Genomic DNA, 16063 nt, shown 5'->3' on the forward strand with positions numbered 1-16063 from the left:
TCCTGTCTCCTGTGCTTAGGACATGGCTTAAAGTTAAGACCTTTGGCCCAGTGGGAAGCTGGCCTGAGAAAATATTTCACATGACTGCTGGAAAATTCTGTATAAAGTTCATCAGAGCGCTGTGTTATAACAACGGAAATAGTCAAAGACATAATGGCAGCAGACTAGAAATCTAGGTCCTTGCCTGGATGTGGTAACAAAAAAGTTGCTAGGATACAGACCAGAATTAAGCCGCTTTAATTCCCTTACTGCCAGAAGGTGGTACAGCTTCCCGCGGGACTTGGGAAGCTGGCTCCCGGACCAAGGAAGTCACTGGTTCCAGGTTACTGAACAGTTAGAATTGCTTAGGCCGGAGCAAAAGGCTCTACCGCCCACCTTCCTTTGGTCATGCAAGGAGACTGTGGCAGACAGCATAGGCAAGCACTCTGCCACCGAACGATCTCTAGCCTCTTCTTTTTTTATATATAGGGTCTATATAAACCTGGAACTGGCCTGGAACTTGCAAGGATCCTTCTTCTACCTCCTGAAAAGGGGTGGTGTGCACCAACATACCAGCAATTTAGACTCTAAAAAGAATCTGAAGAAGCTCAGTGTGGTGGCTCACATCCTTAATCGTAGCATTTAAGGGACAGAGGCAGGTGAATCTCTGTGAGTCTACATAGCAAGTTCCAGTACAGCTAAGACTATAAGACTATATATAGAGATCCTGTCTCAAAACAAAAAACAAACAAACAAACAAAAAAAACGGTATATATGTGTGTGTGTGTGAATGATATATACTTTTTTCCCCTTTCTGGTGTTTTTTATTTTGATAATATTTATTAATATATTTTTGGGACAGGGTTTGTGTAGCTCTAGCTGTCCTGAAACTCACTTTGTTGACTAGGCTGGCCTTGAATTTACATAGATCTGCTTGCCTCTTCCTCTGTGTGCACCATCACACCTGGTCTGCTATGCTCTTACACACACACCAAAAAGCACCGAGAAAGTATTACCCAAGAGCATAAAATACTGTGTAAGTGCGCTCCTTAGGGAGATGTTTAACAAGAGGGTGAACAGATGTCTCTGGGCCAGTGGGACAGTGAGGGGTGTTTCCTTCTTCACCAATGTCTGTGACCCAGACAGGCAGGCTTTTTTCGAGAGACAGATGTAGCGACTATCAGGAGCAAGTAATATTTATCTTCTACTCAATAAAAACTGAAAATCCTATGCAGATACCAAAATGAAAAAGAAAAGGATGCCCTAATTTCAGCCGAGAAGCAGTTACAGTTGAGATTGTTCAGAGACATTAGGTTGTTGAGAAAGAGAACATTAGGTCTGGAAGCCTGGATAGCTAACTGTGGTGCAAGTCTGTCTTTGGCTCCTCCAGCTCCTGGGTTTCCCTTCTCCCAGCTTCTCATTCCTTTGCTGGTTTGTCTGCTGGTCATGTTTACTGCTCTGGATTCTTCCAGATGCCTCTGGCTGTACCACCCCCCATATCTACAATAAAAGCCTCCTCAACCACAGCGTGAAGTTGTCATGTCCTCATTTCATTAAGATGTGCATCATTTAATGTAACTAGTATAAAAAGAAAATAATCGTGGTGTGGACGTCTGTAAGTCGAACTGCCAACAGCAAACGAACTGGGAGAGTAGACTCAGCACTTTCCATCGGGTAACACTACGTGACTGCAGAGGGCCGTTGAACTGGAATGCCCAAGTCAGGCTCGCTGACTCTCAAGCACCTGTCACTAGTGTGGCTTGCTCCTCTGCAGATTACCTCCTCCCTCAAGGACATAACAGTCCTCAACCCCTGGTTCTCCTAGGCCCTGCTTCTACTAAAGCCATCTTCGGAGGCTCCGTCTAAACCCCAGGACTATCTAGCACATACTTCCAATGGTTTCCTTCAGAATGAGTGCCACATTAAGCTAGCAATACCTAGAAATTTTCAGGACCAGATTGTGGTGGTGCACACCTTTAATCCCACAACTTGGAAGGAAGAGGCAGGTGAACTCTGAGTTGAACACCAGCCTGGTCTACAGAGCAAGTTCCAGGACAGGCCTCAAAGGAGGAAAAAAAAAAAAAGCAGGTGTTCAGATGTGGGTTGTCTATTTTGTGGGTCTTCCTGTATGTTTTCAACACTTTCCTCATGTGGTAGTATCATGTTGTCCAGACCAGCATCAAGCCACTCTATCCCAGGGTCATAGGCATTTGCTCCAATTTTGTTTTTTTGAGACTGTGGGACAATGACCTTGTTTCCTGTAAAGACTTGTCTGTTGTATTGGTTTAATAGAACGCTGATGCGTCAGTAGCCAGGTAGGAAGTATAGGCGGAGTGACCAGGACAAGAGAATTCTGGGAAAAGGAAAGGCTAAGTCTGCAGTAGTTACACAGAGGAAGATGAGAAAGTCTCTGCTGATAAAAGGTACGTGGCTAACACAGACAAGAATTATGGGTTAATTAAGACTTAAGAATTAGTTAAAAAGCCTGAGCTATTAAGACCAACCAGTTTATGATTAATGTAGACCTCTGTGTTTTTTTTGGACACTGCAGGATCGGGGACAGAAATCTCAGGCAACAAACACGAGACAGGGTATCTCTGTGCAGTTAAATCAGGCTTACCTAGCAGGCACCGGCAGCCACTGAGCCATTCACTAGTACCTAACTCCACTTTTTCAATAACTACTTATAACTAAAATAAATCTGCTAGAGCAGTGCCCATCAAGACTGCCACTGCTAGTCGGGCGGTGGTGGTCCATGCTTTTAATCCCAGAACTTGGGAAGCAGAGACAGACTGATCTCTTTGAGTTCAAAGCCAGCCTGGGCTACAGAGCAATTTTCAGCACAGCCAGGGCTGTTGCAGAGAAATCCTGTCTCAAAAAACCAGAAGAATTCCGCTGCTTTACTTCCAGTTTATTGTCTGTGCTGAGCTCACTGCGCTTCAGAAAACTGTGTGGGGGAGGACAAAGCAGATACCCCACCCTGCAGCCCCAGCAAGGAGTTCTAGCTTCCAAACCATTTTATTGAAATGTGTGCCAAGATATATGGGCAGCACAAATGTATGAACAGGGAAAAATAAAAATCACACATACAGTTATCTTAAAAAGTGAAGGTTAATCTTGGGAGATACCAGTTCCCCTCCCCCCTCCAGAGTTCCAGCATTTTTGTTGTGGTTAAGCATCTACTGAACTAGCATTTAAAAAGGAAACAAGAACTGCAAAAAAATAAATCGAAACAGAACAAAACCAAAGAAAACCAACAGCATAAAGGAAAGAGACGTCTTCCTGCTTGATGTGCTCTTCCCAGCATCTAATTAGGAGGCGTGCTGTGCGGTGGAGAAGCACAACTTCAGAGTGTACGGATATGGGCCATCTGCAAACAAGAGCACATGTCAGACTGGGCCTCCCGATCGACACCCACATACCCTCTTCCGCAGCTCAACTACAAGGATCTAACTCATCACCACCCAGGGCAGGCCTGAGCAACTAACTCCCAGGCTCTCGGGTGGGTGGAGCCAAGCAGCCTGGCAGGCCCTCCCAGGAGAATGTCATCAGACTGCTCTCCTGGTGACCAAGTCCCATTTGCCTGAGTCTGCGACAAAGGCAATCTCTAGGGTCCTATCTTGCGGGCAGAAGGAAGGCTCTGGCAAGCAGCCAGACAAGTCATCAGGCCACTAGGGGGATTCTGCAGGACACACAGAAACTCACTTGGGTTTTTCATCTGGTAATGGTTCAGGAAGCCCAAGGTCTCCAGGGCATCGCTCTTAGAGTCCCACTCCAGCAGCCCAGAAGAGCTGCGCTCGCCTGAACAAAAAGCAACAAATGGCAGGATTAGGCTGAGCCAACAGAAGGTACATGTCATTTCCTCCCAAAACCACCCACAGAGGCAGAGGCCTGGAGAAGATTGTGTGATGCAGGGACTCACTTTTGCCTGAAAATACTTTCACAGAGGTTGGCCGCTTCACTCCCAGCTCATCGCAGATCTGGGGCAGAAAGATAAAGAATTCAGAAACCAAGGATTGCAGACTGCCTATGGGTGCCTTCAGGCAGACCAGGCCTAGTCTGTTGCTTTTTAAAGACAGCTTCGATCACAAACATAAGACACCCCCTATCACCCTGTAATTTGAAATGTTAGAAATATCTCTGAAGGAGGCAGCACAAGGCTGAGATACTGTTCCTCAAATTCCCATACTGGCAGCCCCGTGGGTATGGGTGAGATTATAGGAGTGTAGCTCAACTGCTGGGCAACAGAACCACGGGCCCCGCTTGCCCCATCTCTGCCCTACTTCCCGAGCAGGCTCTCTAAAACTTCACCTCGAGTCATCTGGGCACCTTAAGGCTTGATGACCTGTGTTGACTGCACTCTTGGCAAATACCCAGTCATACTGCTTATCCAAAGTGTGAAGGAGCACAGTTACAGAACTTGCTGCACTGTGAAGTGCATGCTTCCCCCTGGTCTCATCTGTCCCCGCTATGAGCAGGGGAACCTGTCTGTTTGGTCTTGTGCTGTGTCCCCAAACCCAGGGATCAATGGGTGGCATTATGAGTCCGCTGATTACAGAACAGAATGAGCCCAACTAAACCGACAGTGTCATGACAGAGAAGTTCCACAGCACCCACCTCAAAGAAGTTCTCCTCAGTCACCTCCAGGGGAGCATTGAAGAAGTGCAGTACATTGCTAGGGTGCTGGATGCGGTTCTTGGCTGCCTGCTCTGGGGTGGAGAACCGATTGTTCCTTGACTCACTGAAGTCTTTGTAACTGCAGGACCCGTCTTCTAGCCCGTATGACTGGCCAGGCATAATGGCTGGTTGCTTGGAAACACTGAAGAAAGGAAGGGAAATCTTTACTACACGTTGAATTGTTCTCCAGGACCTGACAGAGGTTCAGGTGGACCACGCCTGACACTGCTGCACAACTGAGGTTGAGACTACCCTACCGGCACCACTTTCTCCCAGGGCTTCAGAAGGAAGCAGAAAAATGACTCCTTTATCTATAGCCCCATCCCTGCCTATGCAACACCTTGACCTCAGTCTTCCCCCGACTGCCCCTGCCTGGAATGACAGCACCTACCAGACATTCATCTTCTGCCCAAACATGAAGTTGTTGTTAAGGTGAGTAATGGCTCGGTCCACAGCATAGCCATCAGCCATCTCCACCATGGCGGCCCCCGGCTTGCTTTTCATAAATTTCACCTTAGGGAGAAAAGGTGCAATTAGCACCATTGTCCAGCTGCCAGGGTCCTCTTCCTGTCGAGTCAGAAGCTAACTCCTGCTCTGGCTGCCCTAGACTTCCATTTCCTCACATGTGAATGGGGATCAGAACCACCCCTAATTCAGGTCTGGCCTATGCATGAACTCAATCCAAACAAAGAGTGCTTTTCCCACTGGAGCTGCCCCATGAGGTTACTAGTGTGCAGAAAGAGAACACAAACCATTTGTGTGCTTTCACTATGACATGTTAGATATCCAGTCACAGCATCAAAAGACTAAGTTTTAGGTGCTGGGGACGGAACCGGGCCTCCTAAGCACTCTACTCCAAGTCCTAAACCATTTAACAGAGACTGCTATAGTGCGTACTGGACAAAAGAAAGGCTCTGAAGCCAGGTTAGCTAAGTCTTGCTTCCATGTAAAGATTATTTAACCTGTTCTTCCTTTCTGATTTAAGTAATATAGGGGTGGGGGAAGGCCCGGTGTCAGCAGCACACACAAACTACTCAACTTTACTGTGTAGAGATTGTCTCATTTGTGGCCCTTTCGCCTAAGTGCTAGGGTCCCAGATGTGCATTCTCGCACTAGGCTGCTATTACTCTCACGAGCTAGATCAAAAGCCAGGCTACACTCTTGGATGGACTCTGGTAAGAACCCACCAGATATAATCATCTTCCCAACAGAGAATGCAGAAAGGCCCTAGTGGCCAAATTATCGGGAGCCATTTAGAGATAATTTTTAAATAATCATCTTTGCTATGTGTAAATTCTTAGGATTTACTCCTACATGTGCACTAAGTCTCAATACCGTGAGATGGACAGGCAGGCACTGGGATCTTTAATGAGTAACTCAAACTCACGGAGCAGGCTGCCTGCGCTATAGGAACCAGCACTACAAAGGGTGCACCTCACTGTCCTTCCCCCTGCTACACTCCATCTGAGGCTTGGGGCATCCTCCAGCTCTTCAAGGAAAGCAACTCACCTTCTCCACATTGCCATACAAGCAGAAGACATTGAAGACTCGATCACAGTTCATCTTAGATTGATCCAAGCCATAGACCATGAGCACAGGGCTGTCAGCGTGGGGGCCATAGTCGGGTGGTGGGGGAGGGGGTGGGGGATGACCATACTGGGGGCCATAGCGACTTGGGCCCCGACGGTGACCCCCCACAGGTGGGCCCATCCTTCTCCCTTCGTAGTGAGGTGGGGGGGGCCCGTAGCCCTCATCATGGTAATGGCTGTGGTACCCACCATGGGGCCCTCCTGGGGGATGGGAAGGAAAGAGAGGGAGGACGGGTGAGAATTTTCGCGGCGGACGACGGGCAGGGGCACATGAGCCACGGGAGTCCACGGAGGGGAACCCCCTGCCCTCACCATATTCTGCGGGATGATCTCCCAGTAGAGGGGGCTGCCGCTGGCGTTTGTTGGGATTACTGCCAGGGTCACCTGTAGATTGAAAAAAAGAGTCAGGAATAGACCTCAAGAAAAAAAGAATCCCCCCTACTGCTGACTAGAAGCCAACCAATCACAAGGCCACAGAGCTCCTGGGAGCATGACTGCAAACCCTTTCCTTACAAGGGTTGCTGGGGCCTTCTTCCTATGACCTGAGGGTCAGGGCATGAAGCCCAGGCCTCAAAGTTGGGATCCACTGCTTCCCCTGCCTCCTTTCTCTGCTAAAGAGGCCAACTTCTGGGCTTACTTGCTTTCCCTTGCCCTGGTTTGTAGCAGGAACAGGCAGTGGCAAGCCTGGCTCCCAGGCCTTCTAGGGAACTACAGCGAGGGTGCATTACAAAGGGAAGAGTAGTTTTATAAAGTAATTCCCAATGAAGGGAGAAAGATTAAGGGCAACAAATAAGTAACCTAAAATGGACAGAAATGAAGTGAAAGGGCCAGAAGCCTTTAGATTCTGGGAGAAAAGGCCTCACTCCAGGTCTTGTCTTTAGCACCCGCCGCCTAGCCACCCTCCACATCCCAGCCAGCACAGGAGGACTGTAGGAGCTGACAAACAGGTCACCAGCACAATCAGTTTGAAGGAGCAGTTAGGTACAAGGCATCGACATTCTCGGACCCATTGATGGCGCAGAGCCCTCCCGGACCCAGCTGGAGTTCTTAACCATTAGTTCAGCGCTCAAGTGACAGACACTGGTAAGCACTTTACAGACATCACAGCTTCTCCAGTTCCTCACAACAACCCTATGAGGTGGGCACTCCTTCCCAGCCCACCTTACAGAGAAGAGATTAGAGCAGTTAAGACACACTGGCAAGTCACAGGTGAGCTAGGACCAGGTCTGGGTGGCACTGAGACCCAGAGCCTGAAACCACCGCCCTTTCCTGCTGCCCAACTGGGTTTGTTTTAACAGTCATTACAAAGATGGAAAGGGCTACTTACAGCAGAAGTACAGAGTACAATGTCCATGTCACAAAAAAACAAATCTGCATTTTTCTCTTACCATTGGACGCTTCAACAGTGAGTTAGCACAGTTCTGAAAGATGGCGTCCCATCAAACATACACTGCGACCCTGCATCACATGGTTTTACAGTCATAAATACAAGTCACGGTACACATCCGCTACATTTTTCTTTAAAGAATCGTTTAAAAGTCAATGTTTGATTAAATCAAAATTGGCTCACAGATGCTCTGTCCTCAGAAGATACCAGAAAAATGGAAATAAGGTGTATGGAGTGGGTAGTGTCCGTGTTGTCACCTCCTCACACTGTGTGCTGCAGTGCGGTGCTTCTGGCTGTGTAGCGCTCCATGTGCGTGTCTCCTGGTATGAAGTGTGCCAGTGGCCCCACTATGCTTGCGCTTTGGCCTTGGTAGCGCCCGGTTACCCACCAGCAGGTAACTGTGTGCCTCTGAGCTGTTTTGATTTTAGGTCTGTTTTTTGATCTTTTTTGTTGTTGTTGTGGTTAATTTTTTTTTATTTCTGATCTCCAGTTGGTGCAGACTGTGTTGGCAGCCGATGACTGCAGGAAAAAAAAATATCAAAACACAAAAGAAAAACAAGGCCCTCCCCAAATCAAAGGACTTAAAAACAAAACCCACATGGCGAGGAGTGGAGAGAGGATCCTATTGTCTTGGAGGCCCATGGAATCTACTTCAGTCTATGAATCGAATCGTTCTCCGAAAAGAGCACCGCTGGCTGGCTGGGTGAGCTCTGTTCTGTGTTTCCTACTTCAGTGTACATTCTTGGGTTCAAGTTTGCTTGGATTTTGACCTTTAATGTTTAGTAAAAAAGCAGTGTCTGCTGCCATGTTGAGTCTCTTTCTTTGTCTCTGTCTGCCTCTGTCTCTGTGCTTGTAGCTGTTCCTTGGAGCGCGGTGTGGTGTTCTTGATGTAGTGAGCTCAGTCTGCGGCTGTTTCTGGGGACGTGGTGGAGGCTGCATGTTCTGTTCTCCAGGAGAACTAGTGGTTTTGTGCCCTGTGTGTTGGTGCGCAATGTGCAGAGGCAGAGCCGCTGAAGTATGGTTCCCGAGGGGGTGGCCAAGCACCGCCCTCACTCCAGGTTACCTCATCAGCCCTCGTTTTTTTTGTTTTGTTTTGTTTTTTGGCCCCAGGCTTGGGGCAGCCAAAGCTGAGAGGCATCAAAACCAATGCACAGCCAGCCCCCGCTACTAGCCCCTGCCGGTCTGCACATCTTCTATTTGTGTTCCTTGGAGAAGAAATGGTTGGTTGCCATGTTTCTGTCAGCAGTCATGTAATGCCATTGCCCGCTCTGGTACATTCACTTGGTCATAATTTGCCTCTGACTTTTGGAGGGAGCAGCCAGGCCCAGAAGGCCAATTCTGAGGGTCCTTGGGAGAGTCTAGCCCACCCTGCCCACTGGTTCTCAGCTGCAAAGCAAGCAAGACAGGCCCACCTACAAGTGTAGGGAGGGGTGAGTCTCTGGCTTCCCAGAGCCCCTGCAATGTCAGCCACCAGCAGCCTCCCACAGCCCAAAGCCTAGTCCGACGAAGCAGACCAAGAGGTGGTCCATCTCGCTGATTTTCAGAGGGGTGGCGCTGTTTTCAAAGATCATCCTTCACTTCTCCCACCCACCAAAGCAAACCAATCTTGACACACTAGAAAGGGGGCTGTCCCTGTGGACCCCTGAAGAGATGCCGACCCCCCTTCCCACAAAAGAGATCAGTAATGTCTGCCCTGGTCTCATCCAAGTGTCTGACCTCTACAAGGTCTACTTGCTTGAAGGCTCTGCTTCAACCCACCCCCAACTCAGACAGTGAAGAGGACCTTTGCTCATCCTCCATGGAATGCAGACTCAAGCAACCCTAACCAGGCTCTAGAATGAAGGTAGCAAAACCTTAAGGAGCTGCTTGCTACCTTTATCTACCCCTTGCCATGCTCCCTCCTCCCACCCAGCCCAAGCTTCAGCTCCAACTCTGCCCCTTCAGCATACTCAGGAGCCAGAACTGACCCAAGCCCTCCCATGTCCACAGGGAGCCCAATGGCATTACATAACCCCAGTCCAGGTCTATGAAGTGCACTAGTCCAGTGAAGAAGCAAGGCGGTGTGTTTAGAACAAAGTAGCCATCAGGATTACCTTGTCCACTGAGGTTGGGGTTTGTGTAGTCCCAAGTATCCTGATCATTCTTGAACACATTTAAACGGGTAGGCTGCAAGGACAAGATAAAGTTTGAGACTAGCCATACCCCACCTCATCAGGTAACTCACACCAGTCACTTCCCAGACTCACCTTTGCATACTCGATCTTCAGAGTGCAACAGCCAGAATAGATGTCAGCCCCATTAAGTGAGGCCTTAGCCCGCTGGGCACTTTGCACAGAGTCAAATGTGAGAGAACTTAAGGAAGCCATCACAGTGGAGCTTTGCAAAAAGTAATACATTGTCCAATAAAACAAGGACCAGACAGCACCTAGGACTGTGAACACCACCTAAAACCTCAGACAAAAGCCAAAACCATCAAGACACACCAGAGACTGCCCTCAGGAAGCAGTCATTGGTTAGGGTTCTCTGTGATCTACACTCTTATCCCAACCACCAGGAAAGATGGACACAACTGCTCATCTCAAGCTGCCCCATCTTATCTCTGAAACCTATACCCTGGCTGCCTTGTTTTGTTTTGTTTTTCCAGACAGAGTTTCCCTGTAGCTTTGGAGCCTGTCCTGGAATTAGCTCTTGTAGACCAAGCTGGCCTTGAACTCACAGTGATTTGCCTGCCTCTGCCTCTTTAATCTGCTGGGATTAAAGGCGTGCGCCACCATCGCCCGGCACCCTGGCTGCTTTTAAAGGTGGATTCTCACTGCACCCTGGTCAAGGAGGTCCTAACAAGTCATCTTTATCAAAACCCCACTTCAAGTCATTCCGCAGCTAACTCTTCTGGCTTCTCCTTATCTAAGCCTCCTCCACAGAGAATATTAACCAGTCACTTCACAGAAGGACTGTGGAAGAGGTAAGTGTGAATGCTCTCACGGGTACAGCATGCATGAAGCACTGGGCTCAACTCTCAAGAAGGGACAGGGAAATACACACCTGTGAATAACAGCACCCTCGAGAGGTGCCCCGACCACCTGCTGTTACCTAAACCTCATGGACTGCTCTATTAAGATTTGCAGTGTATGGCTCCCTGCTCAGTCTTCCAAGGCATTTGGTAAGTGGCATGAATTCTCTCTGCCAAGCCAAGCCAACCCCCCCAGACCAAAGAATTCCAGTTTCCCAGAAAAGGATATTCCACCATAGCCTGGACTCCATTCTTCCGAAAAATGACAATTCTCTGAACAGGGCCACAAGGATTACAGATAGTGTAAAGAACATCCTATAAAAGCAACAACAAGCAAGATAAGGGGCCTTGTCATGCTGGCTTAGGGGTGGAATTAGGACACAGGGGAAAGATCTCAGAGTAGACCATGGAATGCCTTCAGCACACACCGTGGTTATGGAGTAGATGGGGTTCAGGATGGTAAACAGAAGCACACTGTTGACGCTCCGGGAGTCATCCGAGTCCCCGGGGCGAGAGATCTTCTGGCTGGTAGAATAATTGACAAAAGCAGGATGACCAGCAATGTAGATCTGGTTGTCCGCTGCGTAGTTCACCGCATTACAAGCCCCCAGCACATCTTCAAACTCCACCAGCGCCTGTCTCTTCTTTGGCATCACCACCACATAGCTGCCGAGAAAAGGCAGATTTTAGTCCTCTAGGGGAATGGGAACAAGTCAGCTCTCTGTGAACTAATTCCTGCTCCTCTGAACTCTGACCCCAACACACCAAGCCATCAAGAAGAGGCAGTCATCCCCTTGACCCCTCTCCTATTTCAGAAGCAATGTCAGGCCAAGCAGATCACAGTGCTAATCAATCACTGCCTGGGCCAACTTTGTAGGAGAAGGAATGTAGGCAGTTTTATCCACTTAGTTCATAGTACCCAGCCTCATCAAATAGCCAGGAAATATTAGGTGACTAGAAAAGCTGACAGAAACCAGAGGTGGGGTAGGGATGAGGGAACAAGGAAATGAACTTGAAACACAGAAGAGCGAACTGCAAGGAGCCACAGGATCCAGTCACAGACCCAGAACGCTAAATCAGTGCTCAGAACCGGACATGAGTGACAAATGAGACTGCCAAGGAGACCTAGTCCCCGGCATGGAAGATGTACCTGATGGGTCCAAATTCTTGCAGGGCTTCCACAAGGTCAGCTTCCACCACACCATCAATCAGGCCCCTGATGTGGACAACTGGGGAGGCAGGGGTTTTGTGGGGGTCATCGTAGTTCTCCTGAAAAAGATTGGACACGCAGTGAGAAGAGGGACCCCAATCCAAATCCATCTGCTGGAAAAAAAGCCTTGAATGGGCAGCCATCTGCCCACTGGCTTTAGCTCCTAAGGTAGGCTGAATGGGGAGAAGCAGAGGCTCACATTTGGCATTCTTCCCAGAATCTGTCTCTCCTCAATCAAGGTAGAACAGGAAGCTTGGCTCGCAAAGGGGCCACACCCACGGGAAGAACTCCAACAGCTGCCTGCTGGCCTGAAGAACACGCTCGGCATGTGCTCTTGAGCCCCTGGCTAGGCAAGCTGTGGTCAGTGAGTGAGGAATGAGCGTTACCCACAAGTCACCTTTACGTCCAGTCAGGGCAAAAGACCAACTGCTTCAAGACACATGGCTTTGAGGTCGAGATGCCCTTCCTGTCTTATACTGACTAGGCCAAACTAGAGAGAACAGGGCCGCGGTTTTCCACACCGAGGCGCTATCCCAACCTGTCAGACCTACCACAACTCCTCCTCGGGAGGTGATCTTTCCATACAGACAACTTTCTGGTGTTCTGGGCCCAAGTTCCTGTCTGAAAACCACTGGCAGAAGTCCATGAACATTAGTGGGTTTTATTTTTTTTTTAAGTATCAGAAGTGAACCACACAACACATACTCTTCCTGGATGTTTCCAGCGGAGGCCTGTCTCCCACAGCTCTGCGTTTGTTTAGTCCTATCTCTGTTCTGTAAAGGAGTCTACATCTCGGAGTAACAGCAACTGAGTGGTCTTCTATTTTAAATTGTTAGAGGTGGGAGGCAAGACACACCACACCTCTCATGAGATGGTCTGAGAACTCTCTAGAATCAGTACTCTCCCTTCCACCTCACGGGCTCCAGCCCGTCTAACTAAAATGTCTTCCAAACACGGAAAAATCTAACATCCTAACGAGGCTAAGCTAGTAAGTGCTTACACAGCACGAGAGCAGCTGAACAAGAGGGCATTGTTTGAGCAAGAGTCTCGCTATCTAGCCCTGTCTGGACTCAAACTCAGGCTCGCCCGCCTCTGCCTCCAGAGCGCTGAGATTAAAGGCAGGACTTCTCTAACCCTTTAAAAGGACTGCAGACTGCAACCCAGAAATCACAACTGTGACTTTTAGGAGAAACGAGTAGGCTAAATGCCTCCGTGCATGGCCCCAGGACCAGAATATATTTTAGTTATAAATGCTCCTATCCTGGAAACCGTAAGCGAACCGAACGATGACTTCTAAGTTTGCTCAATCGTCAAACACAAACCTTGCACAAACTCTCTTCCGTACCACAACGCACACTACAGCAGAGGTTAAAAATTCCGGTCTGGGCGCTACAGTCTCAAGTCAATTTCTATATAGAGACGACCTTAATTGGGATTGCGATGGGGCCGAATCGTCGATCCCGTCAGGCCACCACCCACCCAGTTCCCGCTCACAAAATCTGGTGCAGAAGCGCGCTTGCGCACGGGGACACTGACTAAAAACGATAAAGGGTGGGGGGGGGAAGAGTACAGGCCGCGTGCCTGGGCCCCCCACATGCCAGCCCGCGGCGCCTGCGCACTGCGCCGCCTGCAGAGGCAGTCGCTTCCTCCGCCCCCTCAAGCCCCGCTAAGGACTGCGCGCACGCGCAAGCGCCTGTCCTCGCGCAAACCCCGCCGTTTGCCCAACGCCTGCCCCTCCCCCACCCCGCCAAAAGCGCGAGGGCTGCAGCGCGTGCGCAGAGGTCCCCCGCAAAAATAAATAGCTTTAAAGTAAGAAATTTTCCCTTTCTTCCGGGAGTCTAAAATCCTGGCCTCACCCCGCCGCCGCCGCCCGCCGCCCCGGATCCTCCGCCGCCGCCGCCTCCGTGCTGGTCGCCAGCGTTTTCAGTCTTCAGTCGTTTAGGGGCTCGGCCTCCCTCGTTGCCGCCGCCGTAATAGCGACCACCGCCGCCTCCGCCGCCCGCCGCCGCCATCTTCACCATCGCTCCCGCCCGCCTCAGCTGCTCGTCCGGCTGCTGCCTCTGCTCGAGCCGCCGACGCCGCTTCTCCGCCCGGGGCAGCAGCCTCCGCGACATGGCGGCGCAGAACCCGCCTCCCCCCGCCTCTCATTGGGGGAGGGACACGCCCGTCACTCGCCGCCCCCACCCGATAGGGGGAGCCACTGGCTCTGTCTTGGGGGGGAGGGGAAGACCCCACATGGTTCATGCCTATTGGGTAGAGCTCATGCCGTTCTACTGGAAGGCCCGCCCGCCTTCGTCTGTCGCACTCTTCATAGGTGAACGTTTCTTGCCAGTCATTCCGTCAAGCCCCACCTCCTTAAAATAAACTCGGACTTGATAGGCCGGATTTTTTTTTTGCATCGCCCCGCCTTCCCAAGGAGAGCAAATGGAAGTGGCTCCCCGAAGCTCCGCCTCCTTCCCGCTTTCATTGGTTTCCTCGTTTATCGGTCATTCTGAAATTCTTGCGTCTCCCAGGCACATCGATTGCCTTCCCGCGCCACTCCGCAGGGATACAAAAAAGGCCTTCCCTTCTGTATTCCTGCAGTGGTTCCCGTAGGTGCCCGTCTTCTACGTCACCACTTGATTGGTCAAAGGAGAGTGGCAAGAAAGCCCTTTTGCCAGATGGTATAGGACGACTGATTGGTGAAAAAGGGGAGCCCGTAGGCGCTTTATGGCGCAATCTAGGAATGGACCAAGGACGCATGCGCTACGGTACTTTTCGGGCCTTGGGATAAGAGGTGACTGTTAAGGAAGCGACTGCTGGACGATACTCGGATGGCCTTCTGCGTGCCTGCTGTTTGATAGCTCCAGAAATCTAGACTAAGACAGCAATTTGTAACTACGACCTCATTAGTACGTTTCTATTTCACCTTGACTTTATCTAGCGGTAGGTTCTTTAAAAAAGAACCTCCAAGTCCTAGCACTTCTTACTACAAAAGCATTCATTGCCAACTGACTTCGGACCCTGCCAGGCGCCATCATTTCACTTTAAATTCACCCACGGTAGATCTTTCTAGTTTTAACTGATTCGCACGTGGCAACTGCCCCTTGCGTCTTTGGGAGCACTTTGTGGAGGGATTGGTCTTCCTCCTAGGGTCCTGCGAAGCCCGAGAGCTGTAACGCGGCCCAGAGCCCATCAGGGAGCGGGCAGGGAAGGTACTAACCCAGGGTCCTGGCCACGGTCCCGTCCAGAGGCGTTATGGGGACAACAAAGAGTCAAACAGGCTGTGGGACGCTTGCGTAGCACAGACAAGGCGCATCTTTACACCCCCACCATCACCACGCACACAAAAGAAAGTCTTAAGGTGGCGGAAGATTCACAGGACGCCCCAAACGTGGTGGGATACCTTTCCTCCAGGGCAGTGGGATTCCCAAAGCAGAATCCTTTTAAGACTAAGTCTGAAATGTGAGTAAAGATAGGAAATGAAACCCCATTTGTTTGGAGAACTAAAGTTTTGAGCATGGCGTGGTGGATTCCAGTGCTCTGGAGTCAGAGGCAAGATTGCCTTGACTCCAGGGCTACCCTGGGCTACACAAGGATTCTTTCTAATTAGAAAAGAAGTTTGGAGGCGTCTGATGATCTAAATGAACCTGCACCCTAGTCACTGAACAGACACTCCAAAGCTGGCACTCCCAACGTGGGGCGCGCCGCGGCGCAGCAGGTGACGCGCGGCAGAGGGGCGGGCCGCTCCTGCGGAAGGGCGGGGTCCCACGCCGACGTCAGAGGCGATGGTGGGGGAGGGGAGCGGGCGGTCCCCTCCCCGCCCCCGCCCCCGGCCCAGTTGCCCCTCACTCGGCCGCAGTGACTGCAATCGGCGGGACCCTATATAGTGCGAGCCGCTGGCGGACTACGCGCGCCCGGTGCAGCGAGTGGCGCCCATGCCGGCTGCTCCCGCAACCAGTCCACTGCCCTCCCGCCGGTGCGGCGGCGTGCGTCCCGCCGGTCCCCCCGCGGCCCTCCCCGACCCCGCGGCCCTGTCCCCTACCAGCTCGGCGGCGAGCCTGGCCGGCCGTCCGGGATCGAAAAGAGCAGACACTGGGAAGTTTTGGGGGAGGGAGGGGCGGGCCTTAAAGGGACCACGACCTCTTTTCACTGGGGGAGTGGGGGAACCGAGGAGGTACCGAAGCTGGAGCGGAATGGGAAGAACGTTAAGCTATTGCGTTCGTTCTGGC

General features: G+C 50.7%; 1 protein-coding gene across 3 annotated transcripts; it reads right to left on the reverse strand.

Moving 5' to 3' along the window:
• Nucleotides 1-2978: 2978 nt before the first annotated feature.
• On the reverse strand, nucleotides 2979-15989 carry Hnrnpl (heterogeneous nuclear ribonucleoprotein L). 3 transcript variants are annotated; one of them, XM_087907159.1, is made up of 13 exons: nucleotides 13709-13981; nucleotides 11793-11911; nucleotides 11071-11308; nucleotides 10870-10957; nucleotides 9879-9973; nucleotides 9726-9798; nucleotides 6558-6629; nucleotides 6166-6446; nucleotides 5048-5169; nucleotides 4597-4798; nucleotides 3902-3959; nucleotides 3685-3780; nucleotides 2979-3349 (listed from the first exon to the last, which is right to left on the reverse strand). In XM_087907159.1, the coding sequence occupies exons 1-13, from the start codon at nucleotides 13964-13966 to the stop codon at nucleotides 3291-3293; spliced, it is 1761 nt and encodes a 586-aa protein (XP_087763285.1). In that variant the 5' UTR covers nucleotides 13967-13981; the 3' UTR covers nucleotides 2979-3290. The 3 variants fall into 3 exon arrangements, with proteins under 3 accessions (XP_087763285.1, XP_087763286.1, XP_087763280.1); XM_087907160.1 differs by lacking the exon at nucleotides 13709-13981 and adding an exon at nucleotides 15877-15989 and having other exon boundaries at nucleotides 6166-6629; XM_087907154.1 differs by having other exon boundaries at nucleotides 6166-6629.
• Between the last annotated feature and the right edge of the window lie 74 nt (nucleotides 15990-16063).

The sequence above is a fragment of the Myodes glareolus genome, chromosome 1 (genome assembly GCF_982192425.1).
Source record: "Myodes glareolus chromosome 1, mMyoGla1.1, whole genome shotgun sequence".
Taxonomy (NCBI): domain Eukaryota; kingdom Metazoa; phylum Chordata; class Mammalia; order Rodentia; family Cricetidae; genus Myodes; species Myodes glareolus.